The sequence below is a fragment of the Antedon bifida genome, chromosome 11 (genome assembly GCF_963402885.1).
Source record: "Antedon bifida chromosome 11, ecAntBifi1.1, whole genome shotgun sequence".
In the NCBI taxonomy this organism is placed as follows: domain Eukaryota; kingdom Metazoa; phylum Echinodermata; class Crinoidea; order Comatulida; family Antedonidae; genus Antedon; species Antedon bifida.
In genome coordinates, this window is record NC_136236.1 from 11,983,124 (window position 1) to 12,006,120 (window position 22,997).

Genomic DNA, 22,997 nt, shown 5'->3' on the forward strand with positions numbered 1-22,997 from the left:
TTTATTTTCAAAACCCTGTAGATTGAAGGACGGAATACCATGTTTACTGCAATGTTTGTGACCACAGCCTTTTTTCCTTTACTTTTGTATAAACATACTGTATGAAAATAATAATAATGTTCAATTTAATATAGCGCAAAATGCAGGGCACCTCTAAGCACTGAATAATCAACAGAAAATTTTAACAAAAAAAGTACAAATGTCAAGCAATGAAATAAACTATATATTCTGTAGTAATAATCTACACAACAATTCTGCCTATGATGTTCAGTATGAAAATGTGTTACTTACCCCTGTGATAATTTGTGTAACCTCTGCCCATTTTAAGACGCCAGGGAGCCTGAACGTGGTCTTGAGTGTGATACGGTCTAACCACATACTTTTCATTGGCATACTCTTATCTTCTACACCTTTCTGAAAAGGTCGATCATAAAAGAATTCGTTGACCTCGTTCCCCTGATAGAACAATGTTATTTCATGCGGAACATTGTGACCTTTGAACCTACTGTTCTCAGATGCTGTAACATTCACTTGTCGCACAGAAATATCTTTAATAAAATATGAAAATTAAGGAAACTACAACACACGTTATTTCAAGTCGTAAGAATTACTAATAAATTGTGATTGAAATTTATTTCTTTATTATTTATTTCTATTTGGCTAAGGTTATACTAGCTGACAGACTAAGATGCAATGAAAGGATACATTGTGCTTGGCCATTCTTGATGGAATCATCTGCTTTGAAAGACAACGGCTGGGCATTTGGAAAATCCGCCTGTAAGCTCTGCAAAATATTGGCAACCTTGTCGCAAGGATTTCCACGGAATATGAAGCACTTGTTCTGAAATGATATATATTGTAAGTTACCTTTACACAATGTATTACTACTGTATATACTGCTTTATTGACAACCCTAACTGGTGTAATTAATAAACACATTTTATTTATTTTTTATTTTATGTCTTTAGAGGCACATGTGGCCAAGGATTACCAAGAGTAAATTAATCACTGTCCTATCAGATAGTGGTAATCCCCCTCATGCCAATTTTGTTGGGACTGTAGGTACGGTAAACAGCGCCCCTGCCTTAACTGCTCGGCCATTTGACACATTTGAATAGAGATAAAAAGAAACCTTACCCTTTTGATGGCTGGAAAGCTTTTACCAAAAAACTCAACCAGAAAATAAATTGGCGGCAACCGCTTAACATCGAGGATTTTAGTGAAGAAGTCTGCTTGTGTTTTCTTTAAGGTAAGAACATATCAAGAATGTATACCATTATTGTAAGAAATGGAGAATTGTGACTGATTAGATATTTACAGAATTCTATTGTTATCAATGTAATGGGGGTCAGCCTTAAAGTTCTTCCTCCATCCATACTCATGTTTCTCTTAATCTAATTTATAATTAATCTATGTTTTATTAGAATGTACAACTGTATCATTTGATGTATGTGGAAAATTTAATAAAACAAACAAACACATGTGATATTCTTAAAGTTAAATGATAAAAGACAACTTATTATTATACATACCAGGATAGTGCTTAGTTTAAATGATAAAAGACAAACTTATTATTATACCTACCAGGATAGTGCTTAGTTTCTTGTAATTGTAAAGTTTATTCTCATATAAGTCAGCGAGTTCTTTACACAACGGGATACCACATTCCCAAACCTAAATAACCACAATAGTCAGACAATTAGGCAATGATAATGCACATAATACAGTACTGTAATTCATCTCTATGCGCTTAAAAAACAACAAGTATGTACAAAGAAATGAAAGATAAAACAAAAAAGAAACGAATGAGTTTATTTATTTACCTGTCCTTTATCAAGGTGAACAAGAATCTTATTGTACAGAATTTCTTTTCGTTCTCTCTCCTTTTGCTGAGGGAATCTTCCGTAAGAATCTTCTGGGATCAGATTATCAGACCAATTGTAAGTCTTTGCGAGTTCCAGCAATGTGAACGCGGCTTCTGTGTGTTCATCTTTTCTGAGGTGTAGTTCATGAAGCCGGTAGATGTGCCTGGCCCACGTGTCTCGTTTACTACGATCCTGGTACAGGAAATTCTACACAAACACAATACATTGGGACAATTGAGGTATTATGCATAAGCGTCGCATTAAAACAAATTTGAAAAAAAAAAAATCACTTTTTACAAGTTAAATAAATTACACTAGCTTCTTACCATCAGGTTGTAGATACAGCTAATCTTCATAAATCGTTTATCTTCATTATTTATTGACACAACGTTTCGATAATCAATGAGTCGCTCCAGGAGCTGAGCTATTTTTCCAATCAGATGTACACCTTTCTCTTCCCAGTCCTTGCCTTTGCTCTGTTGCATCAAACTGGCAATCAAAATTGATTAATCAAACATTAATTCTGATTTACAATTATACTAAACTGACACGGGACAGCTTATCAAATTGTACTGCTATTTGTGACATACTCTTGTTGATTTTTATAGAGTAATTTCCAGCCAAGACCTGCGATGTATGTTGCATTTGTTTGTTGAATTTTATGAATAAAGAATGACTAATAGAGATTAAAATAGCACATATATCGACTGATAATGAGAAGAGGAAATAAAAGAACACAACATAGTTCACTGGTTAGTATTTAGTAACACATTACATATTTCTATTATGTTGTTTAATGTGAAATAAATAAATGTTCTTATTCATACAATTTATCCAATATTCCTTGTTTAATTAATCTTAAATTTAATGGAAATGTATAACATAGTATTGATAAGCAACTCAGTACATTCAGCTTGCATTTTGTTTATTTATTTTCCAGCGGTTCTTTGCCCATTTGCGCCAAATCAACAAACCAAAACAATAATCAATCCAACACAAACAAACACAACAAGAATCATTCATTAGAGAATACTATACTTACACAGATTCAAAGAGATCCCTGTAGTTGTTATCTCCCTTCCGCTCCTGAACAACAAACTGATCCAACTTATCTGACAAATCGTCTTCCAACTGAAAGGCCAAAGGTTAAATTCACTTTCATATAAAAAACCAATAAAACATGACAAATTGAATACAATTATATTCTTTCATTTACTTCCTCTTAACTTCCCAATTCCAATTGACTTCCTTTTGCCTTCCCAATTTGGTTTCCCTTTCACTTTCCCAGTTGTGATTGGTTTCCCTGTCAGATTCCCATCCTGCCTAATATCTGACAGGAAGCAATTGTATATCATCATCGTAGGCTAATGTAGCGAATCATTGTGATGAACTAGATACAAATAAACAATTCCTGGGAGAGGTCTGGATTGAAAGGAAGGCAGGTCTGTATTATATCCCAACTGAATAATGGGTTATTAACCACTAATGTGACTCATTGTGTCATCAAATAGAAGTACATTAAATAGTCATTAATTAAAAAAAGACTGGCGGATACAATTATGATTCTTCAGCTCTGTGTACACTATCAAACTTTATGTGACAACAAAATGTGATGTGCCCATATATGGACATGATGATGTCATATCACTACTATATTTAGGCATATCACCACCATATTTGGATAAACCATATAGTTTTAATAGTGTAGACAGAGCTTAAGAATAAAAATGAAACACATTTGCTATTTCTAATGTATAAATAAATACAAATGCAATTAAGCATTAGTTACACTTTTTATTTAGAGTTGATGCCTGTAAATTAATATACATGAGATATTGATAAATATTGATATTTATTGATTGATATTTACCTGACTAAAGTTACCCTTCGATTGGAATTCACAATCCATGATGTCTGATATGATTGGTAGTACAGCTTTACGTAGTTCAGAACCAGGAACTAAGGTTACACCCAGGAACAGACTGGTCTTTGATTTAAACTCGGCTTTCGTTGAACCTTTAATATTATTATTATTAAATTATCATTGTTGTAATTGATTACATTTAGTAATACTAAAACAAATAAAAGAGTTACACAATCTATGTTATAAAATGCACATTAAAGAATTTGGTACGCTATGCGAAAGAATAAAAAAACATCCACCATTTTTCTTTCCTCAGTTGACTTTAATTTTTCAATTATAACTTCATTTACATTTTACTTTCACCTTCTTTAATAATCTTGCATCAATATATGAAAGAAACATGTTGATAAACATACCTAACTTGTCCCACATTGATACCGCATGGAATGCCATTGGTTCTCGTAAATCGCCATATTTATCCTGAATTTTGCTCCGTTTTTCGACAGTAAACGTTTCTAACTGAAGGCATGGTTGCGTAAGGAAACATGAAGCAAACTTGAAAAACCGATTCCACACTTCAATGCACTATAGTCAGACAAAATATGAATGTATTAAGTATACAATAGTATTGTAATGTAACTTACTCAATGTATTAAGTATACAATAGTATTGTAACTTACTCAATGTGTAATTTTCAATGCAAGAGATTTCAGATTATATAAATATTGAATATTATTGACTGAAATGCATCTTAATAAAATTGAGAACTTACATGTGATATAATTCTGCTTCGAACCCCTTCGTCGTGCGGAGTCTCATAAATAGATTGTGAATCTTTGGAATGAGGTTCCTAGAATTAAAATACAGGTCTTTTAATATAGGATTGGAATTTTATACGTAAGATTATAAATTAATTGACAGTAAAAGTGTTTAATTGTTTTTTTTAGTTGTATTAATCTTACATTTTGGACGGCATCTATAAGGTAGGTGTGTAGAGGCTGACAAAAATACTGTGTTGAAGATAAGATTACGCTGGAAAATAAAAACCATTATTTAGGTTATTTAAGTACTTTTGACTTACAGTATTGATTAAAATCAACTTTCACTTTACAACTGATATAAACACATTACAAGGCAACCATTCATAATTAAAATCCAAAACGAATTGTAAATTTAATCGAATCGAATTTAAAAGAAATTAAAAGAAAAAACAGACAACAGCTTACATGTTCAATGCCATTTTCATAACCATCCAATCCTTTGAGAAAATATCCATGGTAACAAGATGCTCAAACACACAAAACAGTCGAAGTAAGAAGCCGCAAAGCTTTTCTAGATCGTGTGCCATTGAGGATATAAGAAATTCGTAATGTCCCTCCTTCATCAACTTCAACAAGCAAATAAAACATGAAGTACACAGACTCTAAATAAAAAATACAATAAATATAATAGTAAGTAAACAAAAAATCACCTGGATAGGTTTCTAGTTACATTATGTTTGAACATGCCCTTAATCTTCTCACACAACAATATGTCTGAACAGGCCCTTAATCTTCTCACACAATATGTCTGAACAGGCCCTTAATCTTCTCACACAATATGTCTGAACAGGCCCTTAATCTTCTCACACAACAATATGTCTGAACAGGCCCTTAATCTTCTCACACAACAATATGTCTGAACAGGCCCTTAATCTTCTCACACCACGATTGTGTCTGAACAGGCCCCTAATCTTCTCACAACACAATGATGTCTAAACAGGCCGTTAATCTTACCACAATGCTGGGTGATCCAGGGGCATTTGGTCCCACTGTTTGGTCTTTCTGAATGTGTAACAATGTATTCAGTAATATTCCTATCAATGCGTTCACTATCAGCTGGATTTCGTTACTCTCATATTCCGTCTGAAGAAAAGAATAGATTTAATATTATCACAGACATATTTCTTGATTTGAATATCTAAATTATATTTACAAATTATGAGGACAAAAGGTAAACCTACCAGTGTTAGGTCTTTGTAAGAAGCTAAGATGTCACCAACAATAGAGAGACAGATTCTAAGTTCCTGCTCTCCTTTGATGAGTGAACTTAAGATTCCAAGACTGAGAGGTAAGATATACGATCTGGAACCTGCAATACAAACAAACACATTAAAAGTGTGCATTTGATAAAATGATTACCCAGTTTAGGTACATTGTGAACTCTCACCTTTGACCTCTATGTGAGCATTTATATACCCTTATTATTTGTTGTTTAAAAAACCATTTATATACTCACTACTATCTGTAAAGAGTTTTCCTTTGATAGCCTGACTTAGGCATTTAAGTTTGACGCCTGTCAAGCCACTGGACTGAGGCACTGACTCAATAGTCTCCATCATCAAAGTACTGACATCGAGGGCGCTAAGCAACTTTTGAAGCTCAATAAACACAATGTAACAGTTCTCAAGTAATGTACTCTGAAAGTATAATTGTTAAAAAATGTCACCAAATAAAATTTATTTTGCATTTTTTATGTCTTTTTTCTGAATATCTCTAGGTTACCAAGAACAATATTTATAATAACAGAAAACAGTTGAGCACGTTTGCAACCAACCTGGGCTTTTCTGACGTAGTCTTCGTCACGCTTCATAAAATCCTTAATTGAGCTAAACAGAGATCGCACATCTGATACAAAACGGCCGTCTCCTTTCCCTCCAGTTGTTCTAAAATTAAAAAAAGCATAATAATTTAAAAAGTGGTTCTCATGTTACAATTGTACAAGAACTTAATATACAATAATTGGTCAGATATTTAAACATACTCTGACTAGTTACCCCACACTACTGTGGGTTCACGTTCCACCCGAGAATTACAAATTTGTGTATTTTTAAAATATACAACAAAACATCTGACCAATTAACTTTGCATTAGTTATTATCATGATATGATATACATACTGTTCATATAGAATCCTTGAACGAATGCAGAATTTGAAAAGAAAATGAAACGAGCTGAAAGCACTGGATGCGTAGTCATGATCGATTCGAAGGTTCTCAGTGACGCGTTGGAGATAAGAAAGTAAATACCTGGAAAAAGTGAAAAAGGTCAGTATTATACAAAAAATGTGATGTGCCCATATATGGACATGATGATGTCATATCAGCATTAGTTTGATAGTGTAGACAGAGCTTAAGAAGGTAACTTGTTGGAACTTACTTGTGAGCCAAAGCACCAGAAAAATGTCTTTCAATATAAGTATCAAGAACCGTGGTAAACGACTTGAACCTACTATCACGCAGAACACCAATGATGTAAATCTATGAAAAGAAAAACAATAATAATAATATCCTGGATTTATATAGCGCTGAACATTATTACCCCAGTCATTTTTTTTGGATCAAACACGTATAGAAACAAAATACTCCCATAATGCAGCTAGTAATCAGCGCAAAGGTGTGTCTTGATCTAACCGGGTACCCATTTATACACCTTGGTAGAGCGAGGCAAACATAAATTATCTTGCCTAAGGATACAAGCAATGCGGCGAGAATTGGATTCGAACCTCGATCTCAATAATATATTCATACAGTATACCAATTACTGTAATCACAAATGTTTTTATTTTTAAAATGGTATTTGAATACTTACGAGTCCTTTGAAGACCAGGTCAGCATACTTCTCAGGATTATCATCCAAAATAGAAAACAGTGTGTCAAGAACATCTTGCAAAATCTAGTATTAAAAACGGGTATTAATCTAAATGTGTAACTAAGCAAATCACACATTTTTATACTTATTTTCATAGTATTCTTACCACTTTGATTGTACGATCATTCAGGAAAACCCCTCACAATGTAATAATAAGTGTGTGACATACTAGACATTTATATACTTACCCTGACAATATCTTGACCTCCGACCTTTGACAGCCTTCGTAACGTGTCTATAACAGTGTTTGGATTTTTTTTCCAGCGTAAAAGATCTAACAAATTTACTGTAAATAATGTTTAAAAAAATGTACTATTATATAAAATGAAAGATGGTAAGTGTAAAGCACTGACTTATTCTATATTGAACAAGTGAGTTTTAAGAACAGACTTAAATTGCATTAAGAACATAGAAATGTAAAATGGAAGACGATTCCAGATCAATGGCGCTTGAGTAAACCTGTTGTTCCCTGTTCCATTACACAAAATGCTCTACGTTTAATAATATATAATATGTACATATCCAATCTAAAGGCTCTTTCAATCTTATTTGTTCTCGTGAGTTCTATATATCTATATTCAACAGAATAATTACCATTTTGTGTGAGTTTAGTTGAACAGATAGTTGTCTGTATGTGAAAGAATTCTCTAGGACTTCTGGGATAGTTACTGTTATTCTGAGCATTTATGGATTTATTTGCGGTATCAGTTGTACTGAATGGCAGAACAAGGTACGCTGATGGATTCTCAAATCGGTTGTGATCCGTACACTAAAAATAAAGAATACAAAACATTAGATATTATTTGAAATTTATCTAGTGTATGATGGTCACCTACTGTGGTCAACTACTGTGGTCAACTAACTGTGGTCACTAGAATTATATATTCACTGCAGCTATGCAAATCATGTTACAATTTATTACACATTAACCAGGCTTGTGATCTGGAGGTCGTGGGTTCAAATCCCAACCAAGAATTACTCCTTTTTCAAGTATTCTCAAATGAAAAGTATAACAACACCCAATTAATTTAATTTGATTTTGACTTTAAGGTAGCATGAAACACATTGGGTAAATTTTGTTAAAACATACTCTAAATGAAAAATAACAAGATTTTATACAAAATTTACAATCATATCTATTATGGGAAAATGATTTAGCTTTTGTTTACCAAGCTATGAAAGGGCATCAATACCAATGAGAGGCAAGCAGGCTTATAAACCTTTATTTTAAAAGCAAATTGGTTGATACAGTTTTAAATGAACCAAGTACACAGGGTGTTCATACAGATTACTAATGGCAAGACTAAAATAGCGATCTCATTAAACAAAGCCCTCATGAAATGTCACTACTAACTATCAATACAAACAATAGATATTTATTACACTATTTAAAAACTATTACAAGTATGTTTAGGTTTTGGAATTTAAACAGTTAAGAAATCATGAGCAAAAAATGACGGCAATTCAGTTTTAGTTTTAGGTGGGTTAGTTTTCCTTTCACAATGAACAGAAGTAAAAGTTATTACAACATTAATTCTAAGAAGCAAATTGTATTTCATCTCAGAAATGAAATATTTATTGCACAAGAACTTAAATGCCATCATCATTGACTGGTTTAGTTTATTATGACAAACGTGTTGGAATTAAATATGTAACAACTCACATTTCTTAGCTTGTCTGGAAGCTAAAATAATTAAACATATCACCGCAACATTACACATGAATGATAAATACAGAAATATTTCTAAAATAGATCTAATGAAAATATTCCATTAAGACCGTTAAATTATGTTTGAATAAATTCAAGTTGAATTTTAAATTAAACCATTGTGATGAAGGATATGTATTACACATGGCACTAATATCATAATGTTACTTTATTAATGTTACTTTATTAATGTTACTTTATTTAAAAGAAAAAATCTAAACCCAACTAAACCAGTAACCAAAGTAACCCAACTAAAATGTTCTGTAACATTGAAAGCAAGTGAATTACCGTGTAAACATAGAGTTCATGTGGTCCGTCATGCAATGTTGTCCCGTCGCCTTTCATCAACTTTACAAACGACATTCCAAATAACTTTCTCATGTTATTAGCTCTATTACCTACAGGAAAATAAAATGTACTTATTATAAAATTCATAAGAAAGAAACATTATGTTAGCAGGTTCCCCAGTGTTAGAGAACGTCAGTAATTATTATGTAAATCTGTTGCAATTACAGACTTATGAAGACAAACACTATAAAAACACAAATAAACTACTGTGTGCTTGGCTTAAACTTATAGGGAACCCTCCAGTAAACATAACAGTCAAATCAACGTCATCAATACTGCTTAAATAAGTTATAGAAAGTAGTGAACCCTGCATATACGGTACCCCTCAACAATTGCTATTCTTAGGCCCAATCTTACATGCCCTGAAAGCTAACCCTGCATATATAGTACCCCTCAACACTTGCTATTCTTAGGCCCTATCTTACATGCCTTGAAAGCTAACCCTGCATATCAACACTTGTTATCTCAATCATTTGGCAGTAAATACTAGCCACCTCATCAATAGCCATTGCATACACTGAATGACTCTCTTGGCAACTGCATGACAACACTGTTCATATTTAAAGTCTTCTTGGATAAGGACTATAAACCGTAGGTCAAGTGTACACAGTTATAACCTGTGTGCACTTTAAAGAACCCAGTTCATCATTCGAGACAAGTAGTGGATTAGCCCGGTGAACTGGTTCACAAAATAGCCCTGCATCAGGGGGATTACCATCTATCTGATAGGAAAGTGATTAATTTACTATATGGTACTCCTTGACCACTTGTGCCTATAGACATGAAAAAGTAAGTGTTTACCTGAACAGTGCCTAAATTCAAAGCGGATATGTGTGTCATTGAACTTGTCAATTGGAATCATTAGTTTGATGATCTCGTTCCAGCGTGGCTGGTTGGTATGGCGATAAACCACCGATTTATACTCCTCTACTGGCTTCTCTCCGTCACCAAGACAAATGCACGGCTGTAAAACATTAAATATTTTAATTATTAATGTGAAAAATAAGAATATGAAGAATGATGACATAAGAAATATATCACTATTTTATGTTAAAATTGTATAAATATAATTAAAAGCATTTGTTTAGTTTGTGTTAATAATAAAAAAAGATCAAATCAGAAAATGTCAATAAATCAAATTAACAAAGGATTAATATAGTTAAAGAAAATCATAGTACGCAGAACATAAAAGCATTATTTTATTTTATTTGTTAAAATTAAAATATGAAAAAAGTAAAATACAAAAGAGAAGACAGTTTAACATAGCACAATAGTTTACACATATAGAACATACGCGCTCATTTTAACTACATATAATATAATAATTTAAAACACAGTAGAACTCCTCCTTTGGAACACTATTCAGGGGACACCCATTTTAAGCGGACACTCCTTTTAAGCAGACACCCCTTATTAAGTGGACACCCCTTATTAAGCGGACACCCCTTATTAAGTGGACACCAATTATTAAGCGGACACCAATTATTAAGGGGACACCCCTATCAAGCGGACACCACTATTAAGCGGATACACCGATTAAGCGGACACCCCTTATTAAGCGGACACCTCTTATTAAGCGGACACCTCTTATTAAGTAGACACCCCTTATTAAGCGGACACCTCCATCAAGCGGACACCACTTTTAAGCTGACACCCCTATCAAGCGGACACCACTATTAAGTGGATACAACGATTAAGCAGACACCCCTTATTAAGCGGACACTTCTAATAAGGGAACACTATGTAAACAACGAGGGGAAATAAATATTTTAAAACTATACAGTCGTCTATATTAAGGGGACCTTTTGTTGAATCCTGATGGTGATCCTGTAACAGAGGAGTTTTACTTAATTTAAATAGATACATTTAGTAAATATATTTAAAAGAATATGTTAACATTCTAAATAATAAGAAAAACACAATATAATAACCTGACAATAAATAAATAAAAAAGTTAAAAATCATCATTTAAATTGTCAAAAGTAAAACAAAGATTTAGTATACAGAAATCAACAATATTTGAGTGAACTAATAATATTAAATTAAAACAATGCCATGCAATATACATATTAAACAACAGCCATCCCATGCAATAGTTAGTTAGGAGAATCCATTAAAAAAAATTACCTGCATAGAAAAAAAAAACAAATTTAAACAGCTACAAAAACTATAACATAAAGATGCAAAAATAAAATCAAATTCTAAAAGCGTATTTCAACAAAACGGTGTGAGTAGCTTCGCTGACAGACATTAAAATAAAGAGTAAAAATGCAACAAAACGGTGTGAGTAGCTTCGCCGACAGACGTTAAAGAGTAAAAATGCAACGAACCACAATCTTGTTGTCAGTCAGTACATGCACGATTATTTCAACTTTGTTGCGGTCTTTTTCGAAATCCGCGGTATTAAGATGAATATAAACATCGTTGCGAACATCTCCTGTAAAATGACAACATTTATGATGAAATTATGACCAATGATATGACTGTAATCAGTCAGTTTTGGAACGTACCATTTTACGCATGTTACTTCGGTCAATAACGCATACAGTGACTTCTACGTTTTTTCCCGCAGTCTTTCCGCCACGGTCAAATATTGCTCGATCAAGCACAACGTAAAGATCGTTTCGTACATCGCCTGAGGTTATAAAAAATTGCTGAACCAAAAACATACAATCAAAGAAAACATGTTTTGAGGCCATTTTGAAATATAAACAATTTAGAATCATCAACTGGAAACAATTGCTGTCCTTACAAACCCAAGCAACTATTTAGAATGTTATAACATTTAAATAAAAGTAAAAAATAAAGGCTATATTAATGTTCCTATGCAATATCAGTGTTTGTGATAGCAATGCTAACTAAAGCTCTGTCTACACTATCAAACTTTGACAACAAAGTGTGATGTGCACAAATATGGTAGTGATATGCTTAAATATGATAGTGATATGACATCATCATGTCCATATATGGGCACATCACATTTTTTTGTTAAATAAAGTTTGATAGTGTCGGCAGAGTTTAATGGTGAGAGTCCTGCTGAGTCTACTAGAGTGACAACTACTGTACAGATATCATTATAATGATTTATACTACAGATATCAATGCTATTCAAATTAATTACGCACATAACAGAACACACAATTGTGTTCAAATACAGTAAAATTAGTAGTAGATTTGCATCAAAGCACTACTAAATAAAGGTGATCAAACTTGATACTATTGACCGAATCAAGTGGACGATTGTATACGGCAAGGGGCAATGCACAACTGTAGAGGGCGTAATCTGAATTTCGACAAAAATGACGTAAAAACCTGGCATAATGACATCTGCAAATCCAAGTTTTCTGGTGATTGACACGTTCTGTTTAAACAGCAATGGCTTCTCAATCTTAAGTTGTTCTAGTTCGCCGTGAAGCATTCTCATTTCAATGATAACGCCTAAGAAAGAAAAAAAGAGTATAAACAGGAGTGAGGGAGAGTTCAATATAGTATAATACCCTAATGCCATGGTTTCCATTCAAATATACAGTCAACTCTCCCAATACCGGACACCTTTGGGCCGGCCAGATATGTCTGGTTTTCTGGAAAATCTGGTATTCGGAATGTGTGTTTAATGGTAAAAATATTCAAAACAAGTCCGGTATTGGGAGAGTTTCTGGTATCACAGAGTCCGGTATTGGGAGAGTTTCTGGTATCACAGAGTCCGGTATTGGGAGAGTTGACTGTACATTGTTGTTACGTGTCGCTAACAAAAGAAGAAGAAAATCGATGGATCTTTTTGTATGCTATCACAACATTGGTAGTTAATGAGTGAGAAGTAAGCATGTGCTGAGTGAGTGTGCTTACCTAAGTTGGTGGTACTTGTTGGTAAACTCTTGCTGCTTTTTCCAGGTGTAATCAGCGTTTCATGAAGCGTAGAGAAATCATTGTCAGTATTTGTATTTACAAGACTGTGAAAACAAAATAGAAATCCCATGTGATGTAGTTGACTAACGCTGACCTCAGTTAAAGTTTTGATACCTGGTTAGCCGACTTATTTTCCGGCTTATTGGCCGTTTAAATTAAATTAATACAAGCTCGATGGTAATTATTAATAAAGCATAATATTAGACAGATTGTACTAAAGATATGGCATAAAAGGCAGACTTTTCACAGCCCAAAAAGATGAGTAGTTTGAAATGCCATTGGGTACTTGGGGATGTTCTAGTACCTGGGAATGTCATTGGGTACCTGGGAATGTCATTGGGTACCTGGGAATGTCATTGGGTACCTGGGGATGTTCGAGTACCTGGGGATGTTCGAGTACATGGGGATGTTCGAGTACCTGGGAATGTCATTGGGTACCTGGGAATGTCATTGGGTAGCTGGGAATGTCATTGGGTACCTGGGAATGTCATTGGGTAGCTGGGAATGTCATTGGGTAGCTGGGAATGTCATTGGGTACCTGGGAATGTCATTGGGTACCTGGGAATGTCATTGGGTACCTGGGAATGTCATTGGGTACTTGGGGATGTTCGAGTACCTGGGAATGTCATTGGGTACCTGGGAATGTCATTGGGTACTTGGGGATGTCCGAGTACCTGGGAATGTCATTGGGTACCTGGGAATGTCATTGGGTACCTGGGAATGTCATTGGGTACCTGGGAATGCCATCGGGTACTTGGGGATGTTTGAGTACCTGGGAATGTTATTGGGTACCTGGGAATGTCATTGGGTACTTGGGGATGTCCGAGTACCTGGGAATGTCATTGGGTACCTGGGGATGTCCGAGTACCTGGGAATGTCATTGGGTACTTAGGGATGTCATTGAGTGCCAATGAAAAGTTTCAATACTTACGTTATTTTAATCGGTTTTTCTTTTTCATTTGAGCTGGAATTATCAGCTGTGAGTAAGTCACTTAAACTTAACACTGCGGAAAAAACACAAATGAAGATGCTATAAAGATAATTTATCATTGTTATATATTCAGGTATACTTTATTAATTCCAATGTCAACAAACGGCCAGACACTGAAACTATTGTCTCACAATAAACGCACAAAGACAATGAAGAAACTAACGCTTGTAACACACTATTTAAAAAATTAAAACTATCTATAATATAATTGTTATATAAACAAATTAGGTTGGTTTTGTGGAAGTTATTATCTTGTTAATTTCCTGGTGAAATTGTTTCTATTTTTGTTTTTTGTATAACATAAAGACAATGAATGAATACATAAAAAACCACAAACCTCCTACTCCAAAAGGCCTTCTGTAATCTTTTGGTCCTCTTCCTAACGTTGTTGACGGGTTAGGGTTCATTCGTCCGATGCGTACAATGTGACAAGCTAAATATATATCCTTCAACAGATCTTGATTGCCTAAATCCTACAACAACAACAATAGTGGTGTTAGTAGTCTATGAGTGCTGTTTACCTGGATAAACCGACAATAGCCTGTGCTCTACAGAGACTCAGATACGAGTTCCTAGGACACTCCTGGACCACAATGTACTAGTCCGCAACCACGCCCAAGTAATATAATATTACAGATTGACGACTTACGCAAAAAATTGTTGATTGTTTTCCGATCATTTCCACATTATTGCTGACACCTTGTTTATTAATTTTTGCCAAATACCGTTCACTGTAAAAAATAAACAGAAATATTTAACAGATAATAGAACAGAATTGTTATTGTTTGTAACTACTGTGGAGTAGCTTTGCGTCAGGGTGTTGAGTTATTGGTCAGATGTTTTGCCTTACTCTGACGTAATTTGTACTTCATACTAAGTACATTGAGAATATCTGCAAAAAAAATATGAAAGTAACTCTCGGGTGGGACTCGAACCCACGACCTCCAGATCACTAGCCTGGTGTTCATACCTCTAGACCACCGAGCTTGAGCTGATAGCTAGGGGTTAATAGAACGTAATTGTATAGTTAAATTTCTTCACCTAGTGAGGAAAAATCGTAGTGGTTTGTTTACCAAAATTTATTAATATTATTCTTATGATGTATCGTTGGTTTGTTTTAAATTGTTTTGTAATTTGACTGTGATTGTGTACTGGACCCTCTGGGAAAACAGTTTTTTTACTGAAGAGGTTACTCAGTATAAAGAATAAATAAATAAAAAAGATGCAAACAGTTAATCTAGCAATTCATACAGAGCAAATAATATTTTTATTTTACCTAAAATATGTTTGATTTGAGGCATTGTACAACGTGAAGTAGACGTCTGCTTCTTCACCTGCCAAAGCACAACCAAAGTTCTTCATGTTGAAATATATGTGATGTGATAATATTGTTTGCATTCCTTCAAGAGCTGTACCCTATAAATGGAAGAAATAATAGTTGGTAACCGTTTATTATCATTTTATTAAACAAATACAGTGGTTTACTGTGTTAGCTAATCTGATTTATCAAACAACTATTATGATGCTTTATAAATAGCAATGCAAGCCATGATTCAACGTTTCGATCTATTTGATCATCATCATCGTTCAAATGGTTAATGGTTTTAAATTTATATAGCGCAAAATACAAATAGGCTCTATGCACTGTTTAGCACAAGTGTAAAAATGAAAAGTTGATGAAAATAAACCAGGAAAAAGCCTAATAAACCGAATAAATTGGCCAAGACAACAGAAAAAAAGTCCGAAAAGTTGAACCATGGCTTGCCTCTTGTTAGTAGAAGTCAGTTTTATAATAGGAATGCATTTCGAGTAATTTTCATAAAATGTACTACACACTGGAAACCACATTTGTTGAGCTTCTGAAAACCCACATATCCCAGTCATGCTTTACATAAATATCTCGACATATTAAAATCAATCTACAATATCGCATTGTTATAATTTAAAAAGCATTGCCGCCTTGAAATACTAAACTACAATAAACTTTTATTGTCAGAAAAGATTTAAAATCAGGATTTTATAAATGAAATATTTGAAATAAATTTACACTATAAATTAAATTGCAACTACAAACATTTGTTTTAATAAGCAATAAAAAAAACAAAAATACTAAGAATAAAATCTGATAAAAAATATATAAAATTAAGATTCATAAAAAAAACATTTAAAAATTTAATGACAAAATAAATGGTTTATTTATATTTTTGTCATTTAAAAAATATGGTTCATATTAAAAAATCAGTTTAATGTGAAAGTATTGATATAAAATTGAACATAAAAACAAATCTGACATTTTAATTTTCCTTAAAACATGTGAATGTAGCAAGATACAAGTTTCATAGTATTTGTTTAAAACGTATAATAATGCTCAAATCTGGACCAATGTCAGTATTCAGACAACTCTTCAACTTAGGAATTTCAGGAAAATGATTAAAAGATGAAAGAATGAAAAATATATGATTCTTGAATTTCAGTTATTATTATCTATCACTAAGACAGCATTTTGTCGGTGTTAATTTTAATAATTTAAACTAAATGAATACAATGTTTGATTGATAAAGGCATAAAATCACCGCTAAATAAAAATAATCCACTAAATTATTAAAATTTATCTATCTTTCTGCTTATATTTATAATACTGCTTTTTTTTAATGGCATGGTGTGTCCATTACTTACTTTTTTTGATTTATTGTTTGAGGACTACAGTGTAAAGTAAAGAAATAAAAAGCTGTTGATAATAGAGAGGTTTCGCAATCTTACGAATACGATAACGAAAACGGATACGTCACGCACACATATTCGTTTTCGTAAGCCATAAAAAAATCTGTTTCGCATGGCAACGAAATATTGAGGCGCGTCCAAAATATGACTGCGGTAAATTTGAGCGAAGCGCAGGTACGTGTTGCTTGGTGCTTGGCTGCCTAGGCCTAGCGTAACATCAAAGCGAGTGAGGACTTTAAAAACTGCTATTTATCAAAATTGACCTGGCATTTTAGTAAATTACTTTAGTAAATTACTTTCAATAAATCTATAATTATATTATAATCATGAATCATTCCTAATTCAAATGCAAAATGTGCAAAATAGATCAAAAACTATACTCGTTTTGTAGTTACGAATATGACTGGTGATATTCGTCAACACGAATACGCTTTACGAATATGAAATGGGGATCAGCTCAAAAGTTTTACAAATGTATGACGTATCCGTTTTCGTTATCGTATTCGTAAGGTTGCGAAACCTCCCTATTACTACTAAAAACATACAACAGAATGTTGTTATCCTATTATTATTAATTCTTCTGACCTTGTGAAGAAAGTGGATACACTTGATAGTTGTGATTGTTAAATAATTAATAAATAAGGGGCAAAAACTGTTTTAATGTTATAAAATATGAACACTAATATTATATTTAATCATCATCATCTATGGTAAATGGATGTTTTGATCAAATATTAAATTAAACCTAAACTTTTTATTTTGCAAAGTGGGTCATTGTTGTTTTTTTGTGACATAAAAGTGTTGAATATTTAGTATTAAATATTATCAGATCCAGAGCCATTTAGTGACTAGCTTCACAATGCTACTATAATAGCAGTAATAGTATAAAGGTTGAATAGCTGGGCTTAAATTGTTTGATTTGTGTCACAGATTACAGATCACCATTGTCAGAATATGAGGAAACACAACAAGGAAATAGGGTATAAATAATTCCTACTGTGTACATTAAAAGTATAGGAAATTCCACAATTGAATAGTACAGTATTATGTGGTTTGAGTTACAATATTATGTGGTTTAGATCAATCGTTTTGTAATGCAGTAAATCTGAATTACTGCAGCAATCTATGAATGTACTGCAGTAGCATATAAACAAATAACTTACACTTGACATGTATTTGGTATCTTCTGAGCTTCTTAGATGCTATCAAAATACAACATAAAAATAAAACATTTTAGTTTCAATTCAAATACAATTGCGCAACCTATAAAATACATTAATTTTCAACCAATAAAATACATTAATTTGCAACCAATATAATATATTAATTTGCAACCTATAAAATACATTAATTTTCATCCAATAAAATACATTAATTTTTTACCAATAAAATACATTAATTTGCAACCTATAAATACATTAATTTGCAACCAATAAAATACATGAATGTACAATCTGTATAATACATTAATCTATAAAATGTCATTTAAAAATTGGAAAATAATCTTGAACAAACAATAAACAAAGAATACACAATACTCACAATTTTATATAGTTGATAAATATTACAAGCGTCGCCGGCAACCATCTCACCACCAATGCGTGGAACTAAATCCAGTTCCAGCTGGTTGTTACCCTGGTCAATACGTCCAGTGATCTCCTTCTTAAGCTCCCTCGTCTGCTCCTGCGTTAACAATCCAGAAATCAGTTCTAACCTTAATTCCATTAGCTTCTCCATAAGGAGTTGGAGAATGGAGAAATCTCTCGTGTTTCCGACCTGTTCAATGAGAAAAAGTGAATTAGTCTGAATAAAATTTTTAAATTAATTAAAAACTGTTCTCGTATTATACTTATACTATAACAATGGATAGTTCTCTCTCATACATTTCGAAAAGAAATGGTGAGGTACTGTATGTATGGGCGTTGCTGCCCACCTGAAGGCACGGTCATGGACGATACCACAGACTTGGAGGGGAATGCAAAGAATATTTTTACTTTTCAATATGTTCTCCCCTCAAAGGGGAAAAGGCCTATGTCAGTTTATCCAGGTAAGTTAGTCACATATTTTATAGACTATAAAAATGCCACGTACCACATATGCATTCTTCAATATCATGTCCCATTCTCGCAATACAGAAGTAACTTCTCGCCCAATGGGATCTTCAGCTGGTAATACTGTTTCATATCTCCTAAAAAATTAATCAAATAAAACATACACACACGTTTGATTAAGTATGTTCTTAGCTTTCATTCTTAGCTAGAGAGGTAAGCTTTGATTTCCAATTTACCTGATTTTAGGTTTTCAACTTTGTGAAACAAATATAGATTGACCCAGACTGACCTGGACTTCATGACAACAAGAAATTTAAACTTTGTTAACTTGATTTATCAGGAAGTTATCACACTTGTATCAGATCAACAGTTTGAGGAAATGTTGCATGATAAAATCTATCAAAAGTTTTAATTCTGAGTTTCAGTTTTTCAAACACAAACTTTATCTCTGTATGTCATGCTTTTAGGCCTACAAAGGGAAACCTAACCATTTTAACACATTTTGAAATGCGTGTAAACTGCAATAAACTGTACATAATACAATGGGTTGGGAATGATTTGCATGGATTAAAGAACCTTAAAGCTTTGTCTACACTATCAAACTAGTTTGACAAAAGTGTGATCTGCCCAAATATGGTAGTTATGTTTGCCCAAATATGGTAGTGATATGACATCATCATGTCCATATATGGGTACATCACATGTTTTTGTCACATAAAGTTTGATAGTGTAGACAGAGCTTTAGATAGAACAGACATGACAACATATTGACCAATATGGACACATTAAATACTAGATTTTTTTTTCAAAATATGAGTATGGTAGGCTACAGTTACTTACCCATCATTTTCCACAATACACTTTTTTATGTGTATGGTATTTGATGGAAATATTCCCTGCAAAACAGAATAATAATAATCAGTTTAATTCAACAACTAATATCAATCAACTTGTTTATTATCATTCCTATACATGTATGTTTATTTGCACATTCTACAATGATGTATATGGAATTCAGTTCCAAATTTAAAACTACATAAAAGCATTTTTTTAGTTGTTTAAATTTAATTAGAAGGGAAGTAAGTTCTATTTTAAAATATGTGGTAGAATTTGAAGAAGGAAAAGCATTAATTTGTGAAGAACTTTCCACTTGTACATATCCTGTTACTTGATATACAGCCAACATTTTAACACATATTGAAAGCACTTCCTCATACAGCCTGACCATTGTTTATAACCTATACACACAAATGCCATTATTTCTATTATAAAACATAAGGAAGCTCATAAGCACAACACAATGTTGAATGACACATTAAACAAGTATCTTATATGTTCCGTATGTAGGCCTAGAGTAGGCCTAGGCCTAGAGACATCCACTATAAGAGACCACAACTCAACATCGGTGTCTACAGATATTGGTCAATGATACTGCGGTCAATTCATATTACTCTATGGTTAATTCATATTACTGTATGGTCAATTCATACTACTGTATGGTCAATTCATACTATTGTATGGTCAATCATACTATGGTAAATTCATACTATAGTCAATCATACTATGGTCAATCATACTATGGTCAATTCATACTACTGTATGGTCAATTCATATTACTGTTTGGCCAATTCATATTACTGTATGGTCAATTCATACTACTTTATGGTCAATTCATACTACTGTATGGTCAATCATACTACTGGTCAAGCATACTACTGGTCAAGCATACTACTGGTCAATTGGTACAGTCTTAATAGTTGGATAGTATTCTACTTGTGATAGCAGGGAGTGAAACATTGCCAGGATATTTTGACATTTCTTACCAATTGATCTTTCCTTTTTATTGCGCATCCTCGTAGCCAACCTGAAAAAGAATAAAATCATTAAATTGACTATTGAGTATATAAACTAATAGATACATTGTTACAGCTGTACTCTTGAATCACTTTTATAAGTTATGTTATACAATAACATTATTTTGCATTGGAATTCAATGGTGAGTTTGACATGTTTAAAATGAATAATATAGGTGACCAACAGCTTGACATCTATTTTGAAGGATGCTAGTACAATCGATGGTTTTGCAACATTAGACCAGTATAACTAACATTTATTGTTCTCTTTAAATAATCAAATACATTTTGAGTGGGGGTAATGAGGACAGCAGATTTCACCAAAACTACAACTAACCATATTTTGTTGTTTACCTACATTTATTTACTTTCATTCATTTGTTTTCATAAAATAAACAACTTACTTTTATCTTCAGTTTCTTCTATAATATGTACTGCTTGTCCGATTTCTAATTTTAATCCATGTTCCACATTTTCCCCATCGAAGTTGCATATAGCTAAAAAAATAAACAAAAATAAATAAAATGTACTGATAAATGTGGTTGCTTGTCAATATCATTGTTCTTGCCAGTGAAATCACAACTACTTTCGTACTACATTTTCACTGTAAATAAACATTTCTTCTATTTCCTTTTAAAAATAATATCAGTCTCGTATAGCGTTAGGAGAAAAACATTATTAATGTTAAATGTTAAATAACTATAAATGTTATTTTTAGAAAAATTATTTCATAAATAATATGGTACAGTACATGTTAAAAATGCAATTATTGTGCATATAGCTAAACTTTCGTCCCTGGTATATTTAACAATTTGTGTACAACATGGTAACAGTAGGCCTACATTGTTAAGGATGCATATGCATTTAAATACTTGTTGTTGTACAGTATTCAGTGAGGGTAATCTTTCTTGGTATATTTAACAATTTGTGTACAACATGTGTCGGAAGCAGTGAAACATTATCCAGTCAATTACACTAATTAATAGCAATTAATAATTGACCTTTCTTTAACCACTGAGGCGGGTTAGTGGTATGTGGGGCATGACAGTATGCATCATTGCAGGGAAATGTGTGGTTTATGTTTAAATTAGTTTATTTACATCTATTTGTCTATTTGTAGACAATCTAAAAGAAAAATTGAAAAACACAAAATGCGTTTGACATAATGATTTAAGGCCCTAACATAATGGAATTCACTTCCTACGAACATTACTGTACTAACATTACTATTGATGCTCCAATCAAAACCTCTAAGCTAATAAATTATAGGCTAGATAGTTATACTGTAAGATGACGTCTAGAGAGTTACATCATATTGTTGGTATCGTACAGTAGGCTAGATAGTTATACTGTAAGATGACGTCTAGAGAGTTACATCATCTTGTTGGTATAGTAGGCTAGATAGTTATACTGTAAGATGACGTCTAGAGAGTTAGAACATTACTATTGATGCTCCCATCAAAACCTCTAAGCTAATAAATTATAGGCTAGATAGTTATACTGTAAGATGACGTCTAGAGAGTTAGAACATCTTGTTGGTATAGTAGATTAGGTAGTTATACTGTTAGATGACGTCTAGAGAGTTACATCATCTTGGTATGGTAGTAGTATGTTAGGTTGTTGACACTAAGATCACTTCCTAATCTGACTCAAATGAGTACAGATGACAGTGACCAGTGCAACATATGTCGAGCATTAAGCAGCATATCATGGAATCATGAACGTTTATTATAAGCAACAATTGTGAATATCAAACATATTATTTGTTTGTTTAAATTTACCAAATAAATTTGAGATAGTGAAAACACCCTTTTTTTGGGGTAAGACTCAAGACTCGAACCTAGGCCACCAAGCTTGTGCTGAATAGTGCCAATTAAACACATAATTTATGTACAGATTATTGTACATTTACAGTAGTTAATTTGAGCCAGTAGAATTAATTGCAATTTATAATTAGCTAGTTAATTAGTAATTCGTACCATTGGTTTGATAAAAAGAATT

The 22,997-nt window shown here is 32.9% G+C and overlaps 1 protein-coding gene across 4 annotated transcripts in view; it reads right to left on the bottom strand.

Annotated features, from left to right (window-relative positions):
• The window catches only part of LOC144855138 (dedicator of cytokinesis protein 3-like), a 37,292-nt gene that overhangs the window by 8,841 nt on the left and 5,454 nt on the right, over positions 1-22,997 (bottom strand). For 2 of the 4 annotated variants that reach the window (XM_078712944.1, XM_078712941.1), the window contains exons 2-38: positions 21,401-21,493; positions 20,967-21,007; positions 19,984-20,039; positions 19,184-19,280; positions 18,635-18,868; positions 18,256-18,294; positions 15,648-15,787; positions 15,021-15,102; positions 14,709-14,844; positions 14,312-14,384; positions 13,321-13,424; positions 12,787-12,912; positions 11,985-12,109; positions 10,276-10,438; positions 9,415-9,524; positions 9,082-9,102; positions 8,013-8,187; positions 7,607-7,704; positions 7,359-7,442; positions 6,927-7,027; positions 6,668-6,796; positions 6,325-6,433; positions 6,007-6,187; positions 5,732-5,859; positions 5,505-5,633; positions 4,956-5,152; positions 4,692-4,761; positions 4,502-4,579; positions 4,146-4,314; positions 3,736-3,881; positions 2,908-2,996; positions 2,192-2,354; positions 1,824-2,072; positions 1,585-1,674; positions 1,138-1,242; positions 706-841; positions 292-548 (exon numbers count right to left, since the gene is read on the bottom strand). In XM_078712944.1, coding sequence (XP_078569070.1) covers positions 292-548; positions 706-841; positions 1,138-1,242; positions 1,585-1,674; positions 1,824-2,072; positions 2,192-2,354; positions 2,908-2,996; positions 3,736-3,881; positions 4,146-4,314; positions 4,502-4,579; positions 4,692-4,761; positions 4,956-5,152; positions 5,505-5,633; positions 5,732-5,859; positions 6,007-6,187; positions 6,325-6,433; positions 6,668-6,796; positions 6,927-7,027; positions 7,359-7,442; positions 7,607-7,704; positions 8,013-8,187; positions 9,082-9,102; positions 9,415-9,524; positions 10,276-10,438; positions 11,985-12,109; positions 12,787-12,912; positions 13,321-13,424; positions 14,312-14,384; positions 14,709-14,844; positions 15,021-15,102; positions 15,648-15,787; positions 18,256-18,294; positions 18,635-18,868; positions 19,184-19,280; positions 19,984-20,039; positions 20,967-21,007; positions 21,401-21,493 — 4,523 coding nt within the window. Of the gene's footprint in view, positions 1-291; positions 549-705; positions 842-1,137; positions 1,243-1,584; positions 1,675-1,823; positions 2,073-2,191; positions 2,355-2,907; positions 2,997-3,735; positions 3,882-4,145; positions 4,315-4,501; positions 4,580-4,691; positions 4,762-4,955; positions 5,153-5,504; positions 5,634-5,731; positions 5,860-6,006; positions 6,188-6,324; positions 6,434-6,667; positions 6,797-6,926; positions 7,028-7,358; positions 7,443-7,606; positions 7,705-8,012; positions 8,188-9,081; positions 9,103-9,414; positions 9,525-10,275; positions 10,439-11,804; positions 11,912-11,984; positions 12,110-12,786; positions 12,913-13,320; positions 13,425-14,311; positions 14,385-14,708; positions 14,845-15,020; positions 15,103-15,647; positions 15,788-18,255; positions 18,295-18,634; positions 18,869-19,183; positions 19,281-19,983; positions 20,040-20,966; positions 21,008-21,400; positions 21,494-22,997 lie in introns of all 4 variants that reach the window. The other 2 variants (XM_078712942.1, XM_078712943.1) reach the window with 2 other exon arrangements.